General features: G+C 38.7%; 4 protein-coding genes across 9 annotated transcripts in view; 2 read left to right on the top strand and 2 right to left on the bottom strand.

Moving 5' to 3' along the window:
- Window positions 1-46: 46 nt before the first annotated feature.
- LOC110860015 (protoporphyrinogen oxidase) lies at window positions 47-2,115 on the top strand. The gene is made up of 5 exons (XM_022109060.2): window positions 47-435; window positions 529-776; window positions 865-964; window positions 1,034-1,896; window positions 1,979-2,115. Exons 1-5 carry the CDS (start codon window positions 246-248, stop codon window positions 2,054-2,056), a joined length of 1,479 nt encoding a protein of 492 aa, XP_021964752.1. The 5' UTR covers window positions 47-245; the 3' UTR covers window positions 2,057-2,115.
- LOC110860014 (SET and MYND domain-containing protein 4) lies at window positions 2,105-6,293 on the bottom strand. Its single transcript, XM_022109059.2, has 6 exons — window positions 5,967-6,293; window positions 5,717-5,906; window positions 5,378-5,639; window positions 4,189-4,374; window positions 3,535-4,110; window positions 2,105-2,716 (listed from the first exon to the last, which is right to left on the bottom strand). The coding sequence occupies exons 1-6, from the start codon at window positions 6,172-6,174 to the stop codon at window positions 2,126-2,128; spliced, it is 2,013 nt and encodes a 670-aa protein (XP_021964751.1). The 5' UTR covers window positions 6,175-6,293; the 3' UTR covers window positions 2,105-2,125.
- Window positions 6,294-6,901: 608 nt separating this feature from the next.
- Window positions 6,902-12,125, top strand: LOC110859740 (ubiquitin-like modifier-activating enzyme 1). Of its 3 annotated transcripts, XM_022108720.2 has the most exons (9): window positions 6,902-7,062; window positions 7,283-7,428; window positions 7,872-7,964; window positions 8,193-9,081; window positions 9,169-9,771; window positions 9,886-10,832; window positions 10,919-11,053; window positions 11,147-11,659; window positions 11,751-12,125. In XM_022108720.2, the coding sequence occupies exons 3-9, from the start codon at window positions 7,923-7,925 to the stop codon at window positions 11,895-11,897; spliced, it is 3,276 nt and encodes a 1,091-aa protein (XP_021964412.1). In that variant the 5' UTR covers window positions 6,902-7,062; window positions 7,283-7,428; window positions 7,872-7,922; the 3' UTR covers window positions 11,898-12,125. The 3 variants fall into 3 exon arrangements, with proteins under 3 accessions (XP_021964412.1, XP_035715731.1, XP_021964411.1); XM_035859838.1 differs by lacking the exons at window positions 6,902-7,062; window positions 7,283-7,428 and adding an exon at window positions 7,574-7,628; XM_022108719.2 differs by lacking the exons at window positions 6,902-7,062; window positions 7,283-7,428 and adding an exon at window positions 7,654-7,814.
- A 20-nt stretch (window positions 12,126-12,145) lies between these two features.
- Window positions 12,146-19,316, bottom strand: part of LOC110859876 (aryl hydrocarbon receptor protein 1) — a 38,313-nt gene continuing 31,142 nt past the window's right edge. Inside the window, exons 10-22 of one of the 4 annotated variants that reach the window (XM_035859842.1) lie at window positions 16,864-16,989; window positions 16,716-16,801; window positions 16,583-16,640; window positions 16,463-16,511; window positions 16,248-16,389; window positions 15,532-15,593; window positions 15,182-15,323; window positions 14,865-14,952; window positions 14,621-14,782; window positions 14,290-14,554; window positions 13,956-14,224; window positions 13,427-13,549; window positions 12,146-13,353 (exon numbers count right to left, since the gene is read on the bottom strand). In XM_035859842.1, coding sequence (XP_035715735.1) covers window positions 13,327-13,353; window positions 13,427-13,549; window positions 13,956-14,224; window positions 14,290-14,554; window positions 14,621-14,782; window positions 14,865-14,952; window positions 15,182-15,323; window positions 15,532-15,593; window positions 16,248-16,389; window positions 16,463-16,511; window positions 16,583-16,640; window positions 16,716-16,801; window positions 16,864-16,989 — 1,599 coding nt within the window. In that variant the 3' untranslated portion in view covers window positions 12,146-13,326. Of the gene's footprint in view, window positions 13,354-13,426; window positions 13,550-13,902; window positions 14,225-14,289; window positions 14,555-14,620; window positions 14,783-14,864; window positions 14,953-15,181; window positions 15,324-15,531; window positions 15,594-16,247; window positions 16,390-16,462; window positions 16,512-16,582; window positions 16,641-16,715; window positions 16,802-16,863; window positions 16,990-19,316 lie in introns of all 4 variants that reach the window. The other 3 variants (XM_035859841.1, XM_035859843.1, XM_022108899.2) reach the window with 3 other exon arrangements.

Below are 19,316 nucleotides of genomic sequence, written 5' to 3'. Positions count from 1 at the left end.
AGATTTTCAGAATGTCAATAATAACATGTTTGCAATTAGTTTGTAGTTATACTTGAAGTGAGTTAGTTATGTGCTGTGCGAATGGAGCTAAACTCACGAGAAACCCTAGTCTCAGCACAAGGTACTTCAGGAGGCCGTAGGTTTAAGCTCCACCCGCACAGTACATAACTCGTTCACTTTATGTATAGTTAATTATTAATTAGACTTTGAACTTGACCTTGTACAATTTAATTATAATCGGCATAATGCCTTCGGGTCAGAAAGTGATTGGTATCTTGGGTGGTGGAATTTCCGGCTTATCGACAGCGTTCTATCTCCGTAAAAAGTTTGGCGACGGGATAAAGGCTGTAATTTTCGAGAAATCGTCAAGATGTGGTGGGTGGATCAAGACTATTTCTCGTACAGATGGGAGCGATAGTTTTCATTATGAGATGGGTGATTTAAAAATACAAATTGTTATTTTATAATGCTGGAATCATCAATTAGATTTTTTGAGACGGGTTAAAAATGTTTTTAATTTTATGCCAGGCCCGAGAACCATGCGCCCTCACGCCGAGTCTGGCATGAATACATTGGATCTCGTCGAAGAGCTGGGATTATCCGAACAAGTCCATTTTATCACAAAAGATCACCCCGTTTCGAAGACGAGATTCATTTTCCATAAAGAAAAACTAGTCAAGTTACCTTCAGATTTCTCCGTGCTGTTCCGAACTGTTCCCCCGTTTGATAAGCCCCTCATTTTTGCCGCATTTAGAGATGTATTCAAGTGGAGAAGGGTAAGGTAAACTAGGTGCTAATTAAATGATAAATGTGATTTGGAATTTAGTAAAACTGTAATTGCAAACCTGATGTATGTAATTGCAGAAATTAGAAGATGATTCTATTCACAACTTTGTACGGAGAAGATTTGGATTAGATATCGCTAATTATATAATTGATCCTATAATTAGAGGAATTTGTGGAGGTGAGATTATCGGAAACATTATTGGTTAGAAATTCAATAATTAGTTAAAATTTGTGTGTCTATTAATAGGGGACGCAAGACAAATCTCTGTAAAATTCCTCATGAAAAACTTGTTCGAATTCGAGCAGAAATACGGTTCCGCCTTCCTTGGCCTCGCATTTAGTCGAATTAGCTCAAAACACGATAACGACGTCGTTAATGTCGGATATTCGAATATTGCTTTAGCGTCTCTGCGACAAAACTGGTCGGTGTGGACGCTTGAGAATGGACTCCAACTACTCCCCTGGGCTATCGAAGACGAGTTAAAACGCTACCCCAACATTAATATTATGAAAAACTGTCAAGTCAAAAGCGTTCGGCTGGGGGATCGATCTAAGCCTGGAGTCATCGAAGTAGAATATTTCCCCGATTGTGAACAGAAAGCGACGGAAATGATACTGTGCGATCATTTGATCAGCACAGTGCCAAGTATTGAGTTGGGGAGGATAATTAGGAGGTCAAAACCATCCCATCCCTCGCTATGGAAAGTGTTCGACACGATGGAATCCACAGATATTCAAGTTACCAATTTGATGTATAAGGGCCAAGATGTTTTGAATTATGAAGCGTTTGGATTCCTTGTCTCGTCAGTGGAGAAATCAACCCAGGGGCTTCTAGGCGTTGTTTTCGATACCTGTACATTCCCTCAAGGGGACAGACAGATTTTGACCGTTATGAGTAAACCTAGTCCGGATGAAGAACATGATATCGAGACGATAATGGGATTTTTGAAAACCACGTTGAAAATTGAGAGACCTCCAGATGATCATTATATGGAAGTGTTGAGGAATTGCATTCCACAATATACGGTCGGTCATTATGAAAAGGTGGACGCAGTGAGAAGATATATTAAAGCAGCGAATCTACCATTGACACTTGCAGGTGCTTCTTATGTAAGTTCAAAATTAAAATTGAGATTGCTAATTTTGGTTTGTTAGTTAATTACTATTAATTGAATTTATATATCCTTTTCAGGACGGAGTTAGTGTAAATGACGCGATTTATAGTGGCAAGAATGCTGCCGAGTCATACGATATAACTGATATAACGTAACGACTGACTGACCATATTTACATCAAATAAATGACTGAAGTATACATATTATTACCCCAGAGATTTGTATTATTGTCTATAATTTATTGCCAACATATTTAACGATTGCTTAAATGTCTCTTGGATAAAATTAGCCGTAATGCAGGGTGGAACGATATGAGATTCTATGTAAGATAAGCATTCTACTAACGGTGGGATACATTCCTTTGGTTTATTTTGTAGGAGGAGATCATATGCGTCGTGAAATTGGTCTGTTTTGGCTTGAAGATTTTTCTGTAGAAGATTAATGTCATAAGTTTGACCACATTTTTTACACCAATTCTTCCCCTTGTCGAGGATGCAGTCTTGAAATGACTTTTTATTGTAAATGTCGGACAACTTGCTGAACTGTCTGGAACAATTTTGGCATAAGAAGCGACTCTCCAGAGTTTGTAAGATATCCATTTTCGGCCATTTATATTTGCATGGGAGACAATCGCAAGAGAAGTGGTAGTAATTTAAGAGATGATTTGACCTGTGGGCGTGGTCCTGAAGGGCAAAATGTACCCCGTAATTGTCTAGTACTTCATCCCCAGCCTTGAGTTCCTTAATAGTGAAGACAGCGTTGAGACCGTGCTCCAAGTTAATCCTAACCACGTTTGGATCGCAAGAGTGGTTTATCTACATAACAAAATTAAATTAGGTTTGAATTTTTATATATGATTAAAAACCTACAGTGCAGACTCCATATAGCCCGAGTCAGGGACAGAGTCCGTGACTCGATACGTCCGAGTCCTCTTCTAAATTCTTATCTCAATTGACCTACATACTAAAGCTGCATATAGTCCAGAAGTGGTTTTTGGTCTTCATACCAAATTTCAGACGAAAATAACAACTTTTTAAAACGGTATGGATCCCCCAGGATCACTCTGGTTGCATTTTGCAAACTTTGAACTTCATATTATTTCATGCGAAGCCAACACGGTATCACCGTGTTGGATTTCATCTTTTTAAACCACTTTCTATATCGGTATGGGTCACCCCATAGGGTCGCTCCAGATAAAAATTTTACCAATTTCATTTCATATTCTTCCATTAAGACCTACACACAACCCGTGTACCAAATTTCAGCTTGATATGACGATTTTGAAAAATCCGTATGGGTCACCCCCTAGGGTATCTCAAGATGAAAATTTTTCCAACCTGAAGTTATTTTTTTCTATTAGGAGCCATTAGCAACCTCTGTACCAAATTTCAGCTTTCTACGACAATTTTGAAATTTTGGTGCATAATACCCCACCCACTCCGATGACCCCCACCGGTCAACCACTTGACCGATTTCGCCCATCTTCGAACTCGTTTCCTAACTTTGTCAAATATGGACATAGTAAAAATTTCAAGTCAATCGGTTCAGCCGTTTTGGCTCTATCGTGCCGGACAGACAGACGGACGGACATGACGGTTCCATAAGCCCTGACTCGGGCTAAAAATGTATATACCATTGATAACAGAGCAAATGCCCCGGCACCAAAATCTAGAGTGGAAGCGGTCACAATGTCGTCAGCGGAGGGATCTAGAATGTTGGGAAGCTGGAGGGCGCTAATGGAGTGGGCATTGCATGGAAACGACATTTGACTCAGGAGAAGAATCGATGCAGCAAAATGTTTGAGATTCGTGACTTCCTCTTTATCATCTTCATCATCGTATGGAACGGAATTGAAAAAATCCGTTTTATCATCTAAAAGTTGGACTAGAAGGATAGAATCGGTGCAATACTGAAGTAATTCGTCCTCGTGAAGAGCATCATCATGGTAGATTAAACAGTTGATGGGATAGTAGGAGGAGGATAAGTACTTTCCGTCAGAGTCAAATCCTAAAATTGCATGAGGATGACTCAGTGGCGATTTCTTCCAAAATTGATACAGCTTTTTAGGTCCCATCTTGATTAATGTCCGAAATGCGAGGTGAACAAGTCGTTTAAGTTGCAATTGATGCAAATATGGGGTAATTTTGCATTCATAAAAGTTGTGAAGAGCAGAATCCAGGAGAAGACAGTTGTAATTGCAGTAAATGGCCTGCAGAATAGGTCATATAAATAGTCAAGTTAAGAAGTGTGCTTCATATATGTGTAGTTAAATTTTTATAAAACTCACAAAAACGCAACCTCCACAAGATACAGATGGTGAATTGGAAATATTTTTAAAGCAAAAATGACAAAATTCTATTTCCCATTGCAACTGTTTGATTAGAACTTTGCTGTAAGGTTGTTCTAAAATGATAGTCGTTCCTGGATTTACATCTTGTGTAACAACGACGTGTCTTCCGCGGCCAGGTTGGTCCTGAAAATATGTCTTGTTGAATTTTACATACAACTTCAAATAGCTTTTCTTAGTGAGGCAAATACCTAACAACGAAAAAAATTTACTAAGTATGCATTTACCCCACCCAAAAAAAGTGAAATAATTCTATTTCTCGGCCATTTCTGAACCGATTTCGATGAAATTTGGGCCCAGATCATTGTTACGGAATTTAGAAACGATGTGCAAGTCGACTTAGCGATTTTTTGATTTTGACCCGAGTTATGCCCCAAAATGTGCAAAAATTTTCACTCGTAGGCACGTTTCTATCCATTATTCCATTTTGGAGCATAACATAATCCTAAGCAATTGCAAAAAGGTTACACCAACTCGTTCTGAACATTTTAAGACCAAGTTGACCGAAATCGGTTAAAAAATGACCACGATATTCAATTTTGAAAACTAAAAATTTACTAAAATTACTCTGATGTAAATGTAATGGCGGTGGTGTAGTGCAAAAATGTCGTTGACAACCAATTACAAGTTTTAAATAAACAAGGTCCCAAAAAATGGGAAGTCTTAGTGAGGCAGTGCAATCACAACTAAAATTAGATTGCAGAATTTTTGCATCACCGCTCTCGGTACCATTTTTGCTGGAATAATTGTGAATTTTCTTTGCATCCGCATGAATTCTTAAATCTTAACTGGAGAATTCAGGGCAGTTTCGTACTACACATGACGTACATAGACATATTTAATGGACGAGAAGTGTGCTAAATTAACTGAGATCAAATATAGGTATAATGGATTAACAATTGTGACCTATAAAATTGCTTAAAAATTGCAAATCTATAATTTCATATATATGTATATTCTGTATTTCTCAAATCACCTTTGAGGGGGACGAAGTATTCTATGTGATTAATACTTCCAGTATAAAATGTTACCAAGAGCGGTGATGCAAAAATTCTGCAAATCTAATTTTTGTTGTGATTGCACTGCCTCACTAAGACTTCCCATTTTTTGGGACCTTGTTTATGCATACCTGTATTTCTACAAATTGTTCAGCAGCTTCAATAATTTTTGAGGGATTTTGCAGAGAGAAGAATTCACGGAGTTGTTTAGCATTAAATTGACCACGGTGGTCATCATTGTTTAGCATTTTGTCACATCGTGCCCTCCTCTCCATCAGTTTTGCCTTTACCGACTGCAAATCTCCTAAGCTTGAATTTTCCATAATTTCAAGAGCTTTGTCAATATCGGAGAGACAGCCTTCCTTGTCGCTCATTTCCATAAACGATGCAGATCTACAATGAAATTAAATAACTAATTTGTTCACAAATCTGGCTGGATGTGCAAATATGTAGTTAGCATGAATGTATACCTATTAGAATATGCTAAAACTTGTTCCTTGCTTCCCACTGGGGCAAAACATAGCGATAATGTGAATCCCTTCTGAGCTCTTCTGAAATTTTTTTTCTTGTAAAACTCATTCCCTTCTTGTCTCAATTTGTTTGAGATTTCGACATTCTTTGAAAACCGTAAATCTTGCTGAGAAGATATTATATTTTTCCCTAAATGAAATACATTACATCAAAGTGGATGATAATAATATTGATATTTAACGAGCTTACATTCCTCCACTAATTTAGTAACAGTATCAGATTCCCAAACTCTTTTTATTCGCTGGACGTTGCATTTCTCAGTCTTTAGTTGAAAGAGGCGACTTTCTCTCACGATTTTATCAACTTTCTCCCGAAATGGGGACTGGAAATGGGTGGAATTCCAGATTGGCGAGGTCTCCTTACTTATCAAGAAAGTCTCATCTTTACAACTTGACATGATTAAATTGCTCAAGATATACAGCTAAATGAGATTCATTATATCCTAACAGTTTATTAACTATGTACAAATACAAACTACGATGAACAACTGATTGCCCGGAAAGAAAACTAAAATTCTCCTTGTGAGTTATAACATTCATCCGTCCGATTATGCATTTCTTTACGCCTCCAAAGTTCAATGAGTCCCATTCACAACCATGCTGAAAACCAAAATAGGAAACTGTAAAGAACGACTAACAACAGAATACAGTTTTACAGTTACGTTAAAAGAGGGGATGAGAGATTCTCCTTCCTTCTTCTAACAAAAAGTAGGCATTGTATTCTGCCGAGCCAAGTTTCTTGTCAACCTTCTTAACTTTTTTTTTATCCCCGGTTCTTCCCGTAAGTTAACGAAGCTTTAAGTTGATAAGGTAAAATGAGATGAGACAATGTTTAAATAGGCAAAAAATAGCCTTCAGAAAAGATTAGAATTGAACCTCATTTTCCCAATATTTTAATGACACACTGAAAATCATCTTTGGCAATAAAAGCTGAGAAATCATCAGTAACTATTTTATTTTTAATTAAAATAAGAAATTCAGGAATCTTAATATTTTAAGAAATATTGAGACATGGCTGGTTGTATAGGGTTGAGCCCGTGCCGCATGCCAACTATCGGAGGTGAGGTGCACCAGGCGGAGGCAAATATATCGGTGAAAATCATCCACTTCCTATACTTGCTACACTCTCACAGAGATCAATTCCCTTTGTATTCTACTTGTTACTACCAGCAGACGGACGGAAGAGTTCATCCATCAGAAAAAGAAACCAAAAAGACGGTTGCCTGCCTCCACTTTTAATAGTCGAAACGGTTTTGAATAATCCTCGATAAGCGACTGGTTTCAAGGTAAGGTAAATTTTGAACTTAAAAAATTGTGTGGAAAATTTCACCCAAGATTTTTGCAAGTCATCATGTCATGCTCATTTTGGTTCGTGGTGGTGGGAGAGAGGAGGAAACGTTTGTCAGAGTGAATCATTCTGTTTTTTCGACTTGGTCTTTCACAGTCTACAGTTTCGTGTGAGTGGTGAATATTAATTTACTAAAAATTTGCGTGTTGTTTCACTAGTTTGGGGGAGATTTTGCAACCGGCTTGTGCAATCCGGAACGACGACGCAAGAACAAGGAGAGGAAATCGATCTGAAAGGACGACCGAGACAAGGGAAACAATTGGATAATAATTTGCATTTACGTGCTCCTTCTAATCATTGAAAGGTGAGGTATTTCGTTCTTTTTAAATGCATTGTGAGGTGATTTATGTGAAGATGTAGATGGAAGATTTGCATCGTTAATTTGAATAGATACAAGATTTTAATGAGGGACGAAAGTTGATTTAGGAATTCAGTTTTGGTTTGCTGACGGAGGATGTTGAAAGCAAATATCATTTAGTGAGATCTTATAGGATTTAAATTATGGTAAATATTTCGTTCTCACGACAGCAAAAAAAGTATTAGTAAAAGTAGTAGTTGGTGTCGCGACACGATTGACGATTGCTCGACTTTTAGAATTTTTGATTTAATATTTTTGAAAGGGAAGAATAGATAAAATTGATAAGTATTAGATCATCATTGTGTATCATGATTGGACATTTATCAACACTTGTAAGTTAGTTAGTTAGCGATATGTTTGACCTTTTTTGACTTTTGATTTTTTTTCAGGCTTTCGAGCTCCCCACCAGTTCACCTTCGAGCGGGCCTGCATCCGCGTCCATGTCCACTGTTGAACCATCATTATTAAACCCTGCCTCTCCGGTGAGTCATGAATGAATTATTCAATATACCGTTTTACAAAATTGAGTCTCCTAAAAATATTTTGTAAGATTACAAAATCTATCCTGATCGGATTGTTTTAAATTGCAGACAAATTTTATGACGATAAATAGTGAAAGCTATTTATAAAATATAATGACATATTGTTTTCTTGTGACTTGAAATATCAATGCTTAATTTTAATTGAAATTCTCCTTTGCACAATTTCAGCCTAGCAAGAAGCCTAGATTGAGTGCCGCAGGAGGAAGTTGTTCAAATTCAGCCTCGTCGGTGGTAGGAGACAATAGCCCGGGGACCTTACCGTCTGCAGCACCTGTTGAAATGAATAACGTTGCCACTAACGGATCGTCCGCTAATAACAACGGAGCAGCAATGGCGAACGGAGCAGGGATCGACGAAAATCTGTATTCCAGACAACTCTATGTCCTCGGAAAAGAAGCTATGGCACGGATGGCGGCGTCAAATATCTTAATCTCTGGACTGGGCGGACTGGGAGTGGAAGTGGCTAAAAATGTGATTCTCTCTGGAGTCAAGTCTGTCACTTTGCAAGATGCCACCACTACAACCTGGGATGATCTAAGTTCTCAGTTTTATTTGAGAAAAGCCGACATTGGGAAGAACCGGGCAGAACAATGTCTCAAACATTTAAGCGAACTGAATCCTTATGTATCAGTTCTCACTTCGAAGGAACCACTAACTCCGGAACTCATAGGAAAAGAAAAATACAGCACGGTCGTCGTCACCGAGAGTAGCGGAGTTTCCAACTTGCTCGAAATTGGAAACTGGTGTCACGACAATGGGGTTTCTTTCATCTTGGCTGAAACAAAGGGACTTTTCTCAAGAATTTTTTGCGACTTTGGCCCAGACTTCAGCGTGCTTGATGTCAACGGTGAGAATCCTGTGACGACACTGATTGCTGGCGTGACCAAGGAAGAACAAGGGGTGGTCACGTGTCTCGACGAAAGCCGACATGGATTGGAAGACGGAGATTTTGTCAAGTTTTCCGAAGTTCAAGGCATGACTGAACTTAATGATCATGCTCCCATCCAGATCGAGGTGACAGGCCCGTACACTTTTAAACTAAAGTTTGATACGAGAGGTGAGAAAATTTTACTTTAAAATTTAACAAAAATAATTATTGTTTTCTAAGTAAATGCTAATTATTTGATTTATTAATTACTTGTAGGAATGACGGACTATATTCGAGGGGGAGTCGTCACTCAAGTAAAAATGGTGAAGAAATTGTCCTTTAAACGGTTGGAGGAATCCATCGCCGCTCCAGAATACATAATTGCAGACTGGGGAAAGCTAGACCACACCGAGACGATCAACATTGCCTTTCAAGCCTTGGATGCATTCGTCAATCAATACAGCCGCCGACCTCGTCCATACAACGCTGAGGATGCTGACAATTTTGTGAAGATAGCTACCGACTTGGCTAATAGGATGGAAGTCACGCTTAATGTGAAAGTTGCCCGGATTTTTAGCTTCATTTGCTCCGGACAAGTCTGTCCTATGAATGGATTCGTGGGTGGCGTCGTGGCTCAAGAAGTCATGAAATCTGTGAGCGGAAAATTTCACCCTCTCTTCCAATGGATGTTCTTTGATTCAATTGAGTGCCTTCCGTTCGAGTTTGATGGTGAAACCGGTGCGTTGACGAGTACATTGGACGAGACAGATTTCCAGGGGAGCGGGTCGCGGTACGATGGACAGATTGCAGTTTTTGGGAAAAAGTTTCAACAATCTTTAGGAGATGAAAAGTGGTTTGTGGTCGGAGCGGGTGCAATCGGTACGTGTACCCCAGCTAAACTTTAATTGTTAATTATTGTTCATGAGTCTCAATGAATTCGACTAATACATTGATTCCTAATTAGTAACAATGATTTATTTTTTGTATAATTAGGATGCGAACTCTTAAAAAATTTTGCAATGATGGGACTCGGTGGTGGTGACAAGGGAAAAATTTTTGTGACTGACATGGACTTGATTGAGCGGTCCAACCTAAATCGTCAATTTCTCTTCCGCCCCAAAGACGTCGGTCAGGCCAAGTCAGTCTGCGCTGCACAAGCTGTGCTAGAAATGAACCCCGGAATTACCATCGAACACCATGTCAACAGAGTCGGTCCCGAAACGGAAGCAACGTACAATGACGATTTCTTTGAAAATTTGAGTGGAGTGGCCAACGCATTAGACAATGTCGACGCCCGAATTTATATGGACCGTAGATGTGTCTACTATCGGAAACCTCTCCTGGAATCTGGAACGTTAGGAACTAAAGGAAATACGCAAGTCGTCAATCCCAACATGACAGAGAGCTACAGTTCGAGCCAAGACCCGCCCGAAAAAAGTATTCCAATCTGTACTCTGAAAAATTTTCCAAACGCAATTGAACACACTTTGCAATGGGCACGAGACTTGTTTGAGGGAATCTTTAAACAAAGTGCGGAGAATGCGGCTCAATTTTTAAGTGATCCCCGATATTTGGAGAGAACCCTAAAGCTGCCGGGTAGTCAACCGTTAGAGATATTGGAATCAGTTAAAAAGTGCTTGATGGATGATCGACCGAAAGATTTCCAAGGGTGCGTGACCTGGGCAAGATTGTTGTGGGAGGATTCGTTCAACAACACAATCCAACAGTTGCTATTTAACTTTCCCCCGGACCAAACGACCAGCACGGGACAGCCGTTTTGGTCAGCCCCCAAGAGATGCCCGAAGGCAATGACTTTCAGCACTGAAGATGACTTGTGTGTAGACTTTGTCTTCGCTGGGGCCAACTTGAGGGCAGAAATGTACGGAATTCCGCAAGTTAGGGATAGGACACTTGTTGGTAACATGGGTGCTGCTGTTCATGTGAGGAAGACAATTAAAAATTCATTATTGTGAAATTGTATATTGTTTTATTTATTTACATGCTTTTGTGTTTATGGTGTATATAGGTTCCAGTATTCCAGCCAAGGACAGGTGTGCGGATCGCTTTAACTGAAGCTGAAGCCCAGTCACAGTCTGGAACTCTTGATTCGGATCGTTTGGAGGAGTTGAAGACTACTTTGGAAAACCGTGTAGATTTCCAGGTAAACTAACGATCTAAATGTTTTATAACTTAATATTTATTCTTCATGCATTGTATTATGTATTTATTACGCATTGCAATTTATCCTTTTCAGGGACTGAAGATCACTCCAATCGAATTTGAGAAGGATGACGACTCCAATCTTCACATGGACTTCATCGTTGCTGCATCCAACGCCAGAGCCACCAACTACTCGATTGAGCTGGCTGATCGTCTCAAATCGAAACTGATTGCTGGGAAAATCATCCCTGCAATCGCCACAACAACCTCTGTCGTGTCGGGACTCGTCTGCTTGGAACTCATCAAGCGTGTCGGGGGAGAAACCAACATTGAAAAGTACAAGAACGGCTTTGTGAATTTGGCTCTTCCATTTTTCGGATTTAGTGAGCCGGTCGCCGCCCCCAGGCTCACATATCACGACACGCAATTCACTTTATGGGATCGATTTGAAGTTCAGGGAGAGATGACCCTGAAGGAATTTTTGGACCATTTCAAGGATCGCTACAACCTTGAAATCACCATGTTGAGTCAAGGCGTCTGTATGCTGTACTCTTTCTTTATGCAGAAGGAAAAGAGGGAGGAGCGATTAAAATCTCCGCTGGTGCAGGTAACTAGTTAAATTAATTAATTAACTAATTAACATGTTTTTTAGCCTAATTACAAAATATATTTATTATATAACTTTATAATCTATTTAGGTGGTAAGGGAGGTATCCAGGAGACCCATCGAACCGCACGTGAAGGCTCTTGTATTCGAACTTTGTTGCAATGATAGGGACGGGGAAGATGTCGAAGTACCATACGTCCGCTATGAAATACCACCCTCTCAACTAAATAATGCCTAATGAGGAATGATTTTAAATAGTAATCTAATAATATTTATGATTTTTTGCATTCTCATCTTATAACTATTGATATACGATGTTGTAATATTAATGATAATAATTGGGTGTGTGGTGATGTGTGGCTTATCATTAATTTGGCATTTGTGAAATGATAGATGATCCAAATTGTACACAATTCTTGTCAAAAATTGTAAACTGGTAATAAAAATTGATTTGCAGCAATGAACATTAGAGAATTCGGTCCGTGGAATCATTTCATATTTATCGATTTATTATGATTTTTCATTTCCATTTTATATTTGCTACTTTACTTTAGTCAGCAAACACACAGTTTTGATTTGAGTATACAGTACAGTACTTCTTATTAAATAGGTTTTATCTATGTCTAAAAACAGAGCAATAATGAAGCATAATAATTATTGGACTATTAATCACAAACAACTTTTGGTGTATGGTTTTACGGGGGCGAACACTTTCTCAACTTGGAGTGTTTTCGAATCTTGGAAAAATGTGCACATTTTAAACAGGAAATTTATCTATGTAATTTTAGTCAAGATACATAAATTGAGTGAGATGAATTAATTCTTAACTTTTTTCCAAATATTTAGATTGACTGATTTACATTCATAGCAAGTAATTTTAATGTTACTTAGATTCTGAATTACTAGGAAATCTCATAATTTACATGATTTTGAAATATCTCCTGGTTTGATTTTTTGGTATGTGTGTCTGATATGTAGAGTAATTATTTTTCCACAAATGTACTGCATTAGTGCACTGAAGTGACGATATTATTTTGTATGTGAGTGTCTTTAGAGTGAAGGTAATTAATTGATAAAGTTAAGGTTTTCTAAAAATCCAACAGGGTGGAAGAGCATCATCTTTCTTTTTCTTACTTACGAAGAGTGGGGAACACGTCTCATTTACATAAATCATGCAAAAGTAAAGTTATTTATATATTGTGACATCAATTCTATAGGAAACCATTTGGTAGTGTGAATGTCACGTAAGTATTAATTCAATATATTACAAATATTTTCTTCTCCGGTAATTAAACTATAATTAAACTAATTAATTAATTAATTAGACTTGAAGAAAAAAGTATCACAGAACATCGCGGAGAATTATTATGCGTATCGCTTATACATTATGAAAATTGTGGATAAAATGTAAATACTTGTAAACAAGAGGAATACATAATTAAATTGAGTTTTACAAGTTACAAAATAATTACAGTCAACGAACGAACGCTGACTAATTAAAACTTGAGATTTGTGATTTTTGGTAATATTTTGAAATACTATAAATTGTATGTTGATAATAATGATGATGGTGAGACGAGATTGGGTGATACATAAAATGTCATTCTCGAAGTAGTGACACTCAACGTTCGATTTTATTCTGTCGTGTCAAAACTTCGGTGGAATAGTCAATCATTTAGTAGAGCGTTGGTCACCTGTAATTTTTAAAAAATTCACTTAATACAATATTTTTAAAAAATTAGAGTAAAAAAGGTCATAAAAATTAACCTCAGAGATGGACAACAAAGGACTTCTGTCCGATTTGATGATTGGGGATGAACTGCCGGCGATATGACCGAATGGCTGGGCATTATTTGTTGATGATATGAGTCGATGGCTGAGCCCAAAGAGCTGTAAAATTAGCAAGAAAAATTTCAATTAATTATCTAACATCCATTTAAACTCAGTACTTATAAGATTAAAACACTAAACTAAATGACATTATGACATGACACATAGTGATTTTGTGACCAGGCAGCTAAAGCTTTATAAAAAAAGTTAGTGAGATTTATAAAAAACGGTCCCGTTATTTAAATGTGCGTAATATTAAATATTCCGGCTCATTTCCTTTAGCAGTTACTAGTAGATGATTAAATAAATTTAAGTTAGTTGGTAATGATGACATCCATCCACACACATTAAAATTAATAACAACACAAGTAAGAAACAAACAAAAATTGCACTGCGTTTAGCAAATCACTCACTGGTGAGTGTGCGGGTGGTGAGACGAGTGGGTGTGGTGTGCCGCCGCCCATACCTCTTCCGCCCCAGAGGAATACCCCTGGAGGTACAAACTCTTGGCTGTGATGGCCGCAGACTCGTCCCCTCCGGATATGAGACCCGGATGGTGATGGTCTACCGTTGAAATGACGCCACTTAAGGATTTCAAGGGGTCAAGGAGCGAGTATTTCTTCTCATACTGGTGATGATGGTGGGGCTGGATGACGGAGGAGGAGGATGTGGAGGAAGAAGAATTACTAGAGTTCTGTCGCCCAGAGGAATGGGATTGGTGAGCCCACATGAGGACTGAAAATGGTAGAAAGTGTATTATGCAAATTATGTCAGAAGACGACTCAATTAGTTATTAATACCTGTTTGTCGTGGCATATCGGAATTTGATGAGCCCGAGGTGCCGTTCGTATAGTGGGAGAGATAGTCTGAGGATGATTTAAGCTCTGACTTCTTGTCGCCGAGGTGCTGCTGGTGGTTAATGGTGTAATTTTGCTGCTTGTTATACTCGGGGGTACAATTAGAGGCCGGGGTGGTGGTGGTGCTTGTGGCCGAGTCGTAGATACACCCCCAGGAGGAGGCGTTCGTATAGTCTGGGTAGTAGGGGCGGTAGAGGAGCGAGTTTTCCTAGGAGAAAGTAGATGTAAATTTTATTTCAAAATTTTATTTTTAGATAGGTTTTTATTTTTTTACCAGGTAGCGATTCGTCTCAAAGTGGTTCGTGGGGTGGTAAAAGTTTTGCTGGGGGGCGTAGTCTGCTGCAGGATGACCGTAGTTGTTGTATAGTTGGGTGCAACCATATGGAGGTGTGGTCGAGTATGCGGCAGCAGCGGCGGCGGCGGTGGAGTACGCAGCCTGACGATGCAAAAAGATTGTCTCAATTAGAATTTTGATAGTTTGGGGATCAATTTTTTCAAAGGGATTTTAATATCTGTACCTGGAGAGCGGAAGTCTCTGCAGGATGGGTGGGTGCGATGTGGTGGGGATACTCGGCTGGGGGAACAGTGGCGATTTTTCTTTTCGATCTGAAATTTGCATGACATTGAGGTCTCCAACAATTTAATGACTATTAATTAAAGCCACCCGATTTAAGCTGTTTGTACTTTACGAGCAAAAAATGCAGCATGAGCTTTTTTGTAAGACTAATTTTCTACCATTTCCCATTTTAATAAAGGATATATTAAGCAAAGCACTTTAACCACCATTCATAAGCAGAGATATCGCATAACGTGTTAGCAGCAGCATAAAAATTACCTGCAAGAAGCTAGAAAATCTCTCAACTGAGTTTTATACCTCCTCGTCTTGGGTGTGGCATTGGTCGGCGTGATGTTTGGTGTAGATGATTGAGATGAGATCGTATCTTGGTCGGAGAAGTAAGAATTAGTTAGGCCAGCATCTGCATATCCGGTGGTAACACAAAATTAGTCCAAGTGATGGAATGTATAGAGAGAAAGAGAAAAAAGAGATAAATTACAATTTTATTATTATTACTCTTCCCTCTCTTTATTGCTACCGACTTTGGCTACTACTTAAAAATAAATCAATACTATGGTGGAAAATACTTATCTATTTTCCGAACCAGACTTATGAATGTAGGTACGTACCTAAATATGAAACTTTGAAATCCATCGTCCTCTTCCCGAGCAGATCCCGTCCTTCTTCATTCCTGAAATGCATTTTATTTATAAAGAATTTTGTGTCATTTCATGAAGCCCACATAAATACAAAAGTTATCAGATTAAGGGAGAAAATAAGGCTACATTTTATAATTTTAATGTCTCAAATCTCTCTGTCCGTAGTTAAAACCAGATTCTTCTTTCGGACGGAGGATTCTCCTTTGACAATAAATTGTATTTGCCTACAACCACCCAAGGGCAGTTTTAAACCAACTACTGGCTACACATGTACTACCTGCTACGAAGAAAAATAGTAGTCTGGCCAGTAATGAACTACGAGAGGAGAGGACCCTGATCTCTGTGCATCGGTAACTTTTACTTTTTAATGTTGTTCATCTCTCTGCAAGGCAATTACAACCACTACTGGACGGCATTGCAGTATGTATTACTTACAAATTACGACGATAAATCTTTACCTTGAGTTGTGAATAATTTAGTATTTGCCTCTCGTCTCATGGAGTTTGAACTCATTTTGTAAAATATTGTATTTCAAATGTCGCCTACTACTATGTAATGCGTAATGGTGCATGCTGGTGGTCTGAGCATCTTATCCACTAATTGCCAATATTCGGACAACGATGTCAATAATAAATAATGAATTGTACAGATTAGATAGGAAACTTTACTGAATTTCTCAAACTCACATTAAAGGTCGATGAGTGCTTATGATGAAGTCAGGCTTGGAATTCTTGTACACGAGACGAGACGACGTTTGTAGCCATTGCCACTGACCATCTTTGGTTTGCATTCGATACGCGATTAACCCACTTGCACCAGTTTTCAGTACTGAAATTGAAAATATTTGTAAGAAAATTTTGTCACATTGTTGGTTTTGCTAATTTTTTTTGCAGGCACTTACACTCTTGGTGAGCGGATGCGACGTAGGAAAGGTCCTCAAAGTGGACAAGCTATATAGATTTCAGTGGAATTAGAATTATTAGTTGTTATCCAATTATCCATGCATTGTTGTTTGAGTTACCTCGTAGCCTCCCATGGTGGTGAATTCCGTATCAGAGTAGGCAAACAACATTTTCCCCCTGTGATTTAATGAACAGAGGTAAAAATTTAAGGAATTTGGAGGTAGGAGAAGGAGCCGCAGTTGGATTACATACCTCTGGTCCATGCTGACCAGACTGAGGTCCAATTTATGTTTCGATTTAAACATTAGCTCTTTCTGTTGTGAATCAGGAGAGTTACTCTGTTAGCGAAATACTTTTTAGTGACTTGGTAAGTCTTATTTTAAGAGAGGAAAAGCCTTACGGAAGGAAGTTCCAGGAGTGAGGGGGGACCAAAGGGGGTGCACAGGGCGAAGAGGGCGAGGGGTGGGTCTTCCGACTTCCGGTTTTGACCGTGCAGGACTTTTATGCGGCCGCGGATGTCCAATCTCTGTTAATTTTGAGGGGATGATTAGGAAATCAGTTGTAAAGTTGACAGGATTTTATGTGTCTCATTTTGCCTCCATTCGTTCAACTTGAACAGTTCAAGTCTTGTATTCATTTTATTTATGCATAAAAAAACGCAAAATCTTACGCTGCCACTCAACAAAGCGAGAATTAATGAAATTTTGAGAAAATACAAAAGAGGTTTTTGTATACAGTCTGCAACAAGATTAATGCGACATCATGATAACAATTTCTTATGAAATATTGTTATTTGCTTTCTCTCTCTCCGTTTTCAATTATTCTACAAATTTGCATTATTATTTCCTCTCTTTCTTTCTTTCTCTCTTTGTAGCATTATTATTATTTTCACCAGCAATGCGACAGCATTTCTAAAGAAATAAAGCAAATATATCTCTCCCTTAATCACGACTGTTGTTGTGGATCTTGTAAATTTCTGGGGACTTTCTCCACCATAATTCTTGATACTGTGTACTCTGTCTTAAACTGGGGCTGCTAGCCAATAACATAATGCATAAAATGAAATGAAAGTCCAAGTCCAGTCTGGTCCAGTGGTGGTGGTGGTGCTTTTATCTAACAATAAGGTTCTCTCTCTCTCGGATGCAAAATCCGAATCACGCAACAAGACGGATAGTCCTTCTCTCTCTGTCTGATATATTACTTTGTAGACAAGGATTTTGTCCAAATGCTGAATCTGACTCGACTTTCTTTTACTTATCGCCCACCACCACTGGGCTGCTACCATGTTGTGTAATTCTTGGAAGAATGGGTGGGTATTATGTAGGGACGGGTGAGAGAGTGGATTACTGAAGAATATTGCTTCACTTTCACTCAGAGAAAATTTATTCATCCAATTCTTTCCGAGAAAATTATTGCCCAAATTGTACCTGGCAGTATAGGGATAGATAAGTAGATAGATAAGCAGGACATACATATATAGTTTATATGCCAGACTACAACTTCTACACAATTGTCATGATTCTTGTCCTTTTTGTGCAGTGCGTTTGTTAATTTCATTCAACTTGGATAAGACAAGACACACATTTCCTTCCTATACACAAACACACACTGCGAAATAATGAACCCCAGGCCAAAAACTGCTTCTTGATTGAAGGTGAAGTCTGCCGATGTCAGTCTGCGCGTGGTTCTCTACTCTCTTCCGGTATTGAGTCAAAATCCGATTCGGTTCAGTACTTTACTTCACTGCGACGTGTGCAGCTCAGCTCCCTCGTAGTGGAATTATTACCACTTTTTCCAGGTGTGTTACCCTCCCTCATTTTCTCATCTGATGATAACCATCCACCAGGCAGGCAGGCAGGCAGCACTTTCCCTTCTCTCATATTTTCCCATCATTCCATATAGTTCGCTGCGTACGTCAAAGGACTTCTAATAACTGACTGACTCTGATACATATTTCGCCTCACCCTATTTTCGCCCTGGACTCGTAAAAGTCGGGAGTAAAACAACAACAACGACTGCGACGAGGACGATGGATGATTAGATAAAGAGTTTGGTGGGTCGATTCTAAGTACACATTCTGCTTTTGGAGACGGCTACTTTTCCTTTGAAATTCACACCAGTTAAATAATCTGGTGCTGATGGCTATGCGAAATTTTCAGTGAACTTAAGCGAGAGAAAGAGATGAATTTGTGTGATAATATGTACAATACCTCCTACATATTGCATACCCGGGCATTTAGCCCTTAGCGGATTTGCGTATGCGGTGAGGGTAACATATTTGTAGGGAGGGTTAGAAAACGACTCCTGCAAGGTTATTGTATTATTATATAATAAATACAGCAAAATCAAGGTGTAGTATAGATTTGATTAAATGCCAGAGAAATTACAGCAATTAAAATGACTGTTGAGCTTTTATGCAAATCTCATGCCCACGAGTGAGTAACCAAAACCGTATGAAATTCGGTTGCCGATGATAAAAGTTAAGAATACGGAACAAGTTTTCCCAAGATTACTGCTCCTGCCAAATTGCTTATTACTCGTGTAGATGAAATACATACAAGGAACTAATGACATGCTGGCCAAGGTGGTAGTGTTAGGTCCCCTCATATGTTATTATTACACACCGGTGACCGGAGAATTTACGAGAATTGCTCGACTTATTAGACGGAACTCAATAAGAATACAAATGAAACGTCAAATCAAAATCTGGGTGCTATAATAAATACGAAGGAAAAGTAAGTAAGTAACTTTTGGACAAGAAAGGAAACGACTTGTGTGCCCATTGATCGACCTTTTGCTGTTGTTCCAAGGAAGGAATAAACTGCCTCAAATCAAATCAAAGAGTCGACCTCA

Source organism: Folsomia candida, unplaced genomic scaffold (genome assembly GCF_002217175.1).
Source record: "Folsomia candida strain VU population unplaced genomic scaffold, ASM221717v1 Fcan01_Sc028, whole genome shotgun sequence".
Classification (NCBI taxonomy): Eukaryota; Metazoa; Arthropoda; class Collembola; order Entomobryomorpha; family Isotomidae; genus Folsomia; species Folsomia candida.
The sequence above is the reverse complement of the archived record's forward strand: the minus strand, read 5'-3'. Positions and strand labels throughout refer to the sequence as shown.

Coding starts and splice junctions, on each gene's coding strand:
- LOC110860015 (XM_022109060.2), top strand. CDS start 246: ATGCCTTCGGGTCAGAAAGTGATTGGTATCTTGGGTGGTGGAATTTCC. Junction 777..864: donor ATGTATTCAAGTGGAGAAGG/GTAAGGTAAACT, acceptor ATGTAATTGCAG/AAATTAGAAGATGATTCTAT. Junction 1,897..1,978: donor CACTTGCAGGTGCTTCTTAT/GTAAGTTCAAAA, acceptor TATCCTTTTCAG/GACGGAGTTAGTGTAAATGA.
- LOC110860014 (XM_022109059.2), bottom strand. CDS start 6,174: ATGTCAAGTTGTAAAGATGAGACTTTCTTGATAAGTAAGGAGACCTCG. Junction 4,111..4,188: donor CTTGTGGAGGTTGCGTTTTT/GTGAGTTTTATA, acceptor CCTATTCTGCAG/GCCATTTACTGCAATTACAA. Junction 2,717..3,534: donor CATTTGCTCTGTTATCAATG/GTATATACATTT, acceptor TTTGTTATGTAG/ATAAACCACTCTTGCGATCC.
- LOC110859740 (XM_022108719.2), top strand. CDS start 7,791: ATGATTGGACATTTATCAACACTT. Junction 7,815..7,871: donor TTGGACATTTATCAACACTT/GTAAGTTAGTTA, acceptor ATTTTTTTTCAG/GCTTTCGAGCTCCCCACCAG. Junction 11,054..11,146: donor AAAACCGTGTAGATTTCCAG/GTAAACTAACGA, acceptor TATCCTTTTCAG/GGACTGAAGATCACTCCAAT.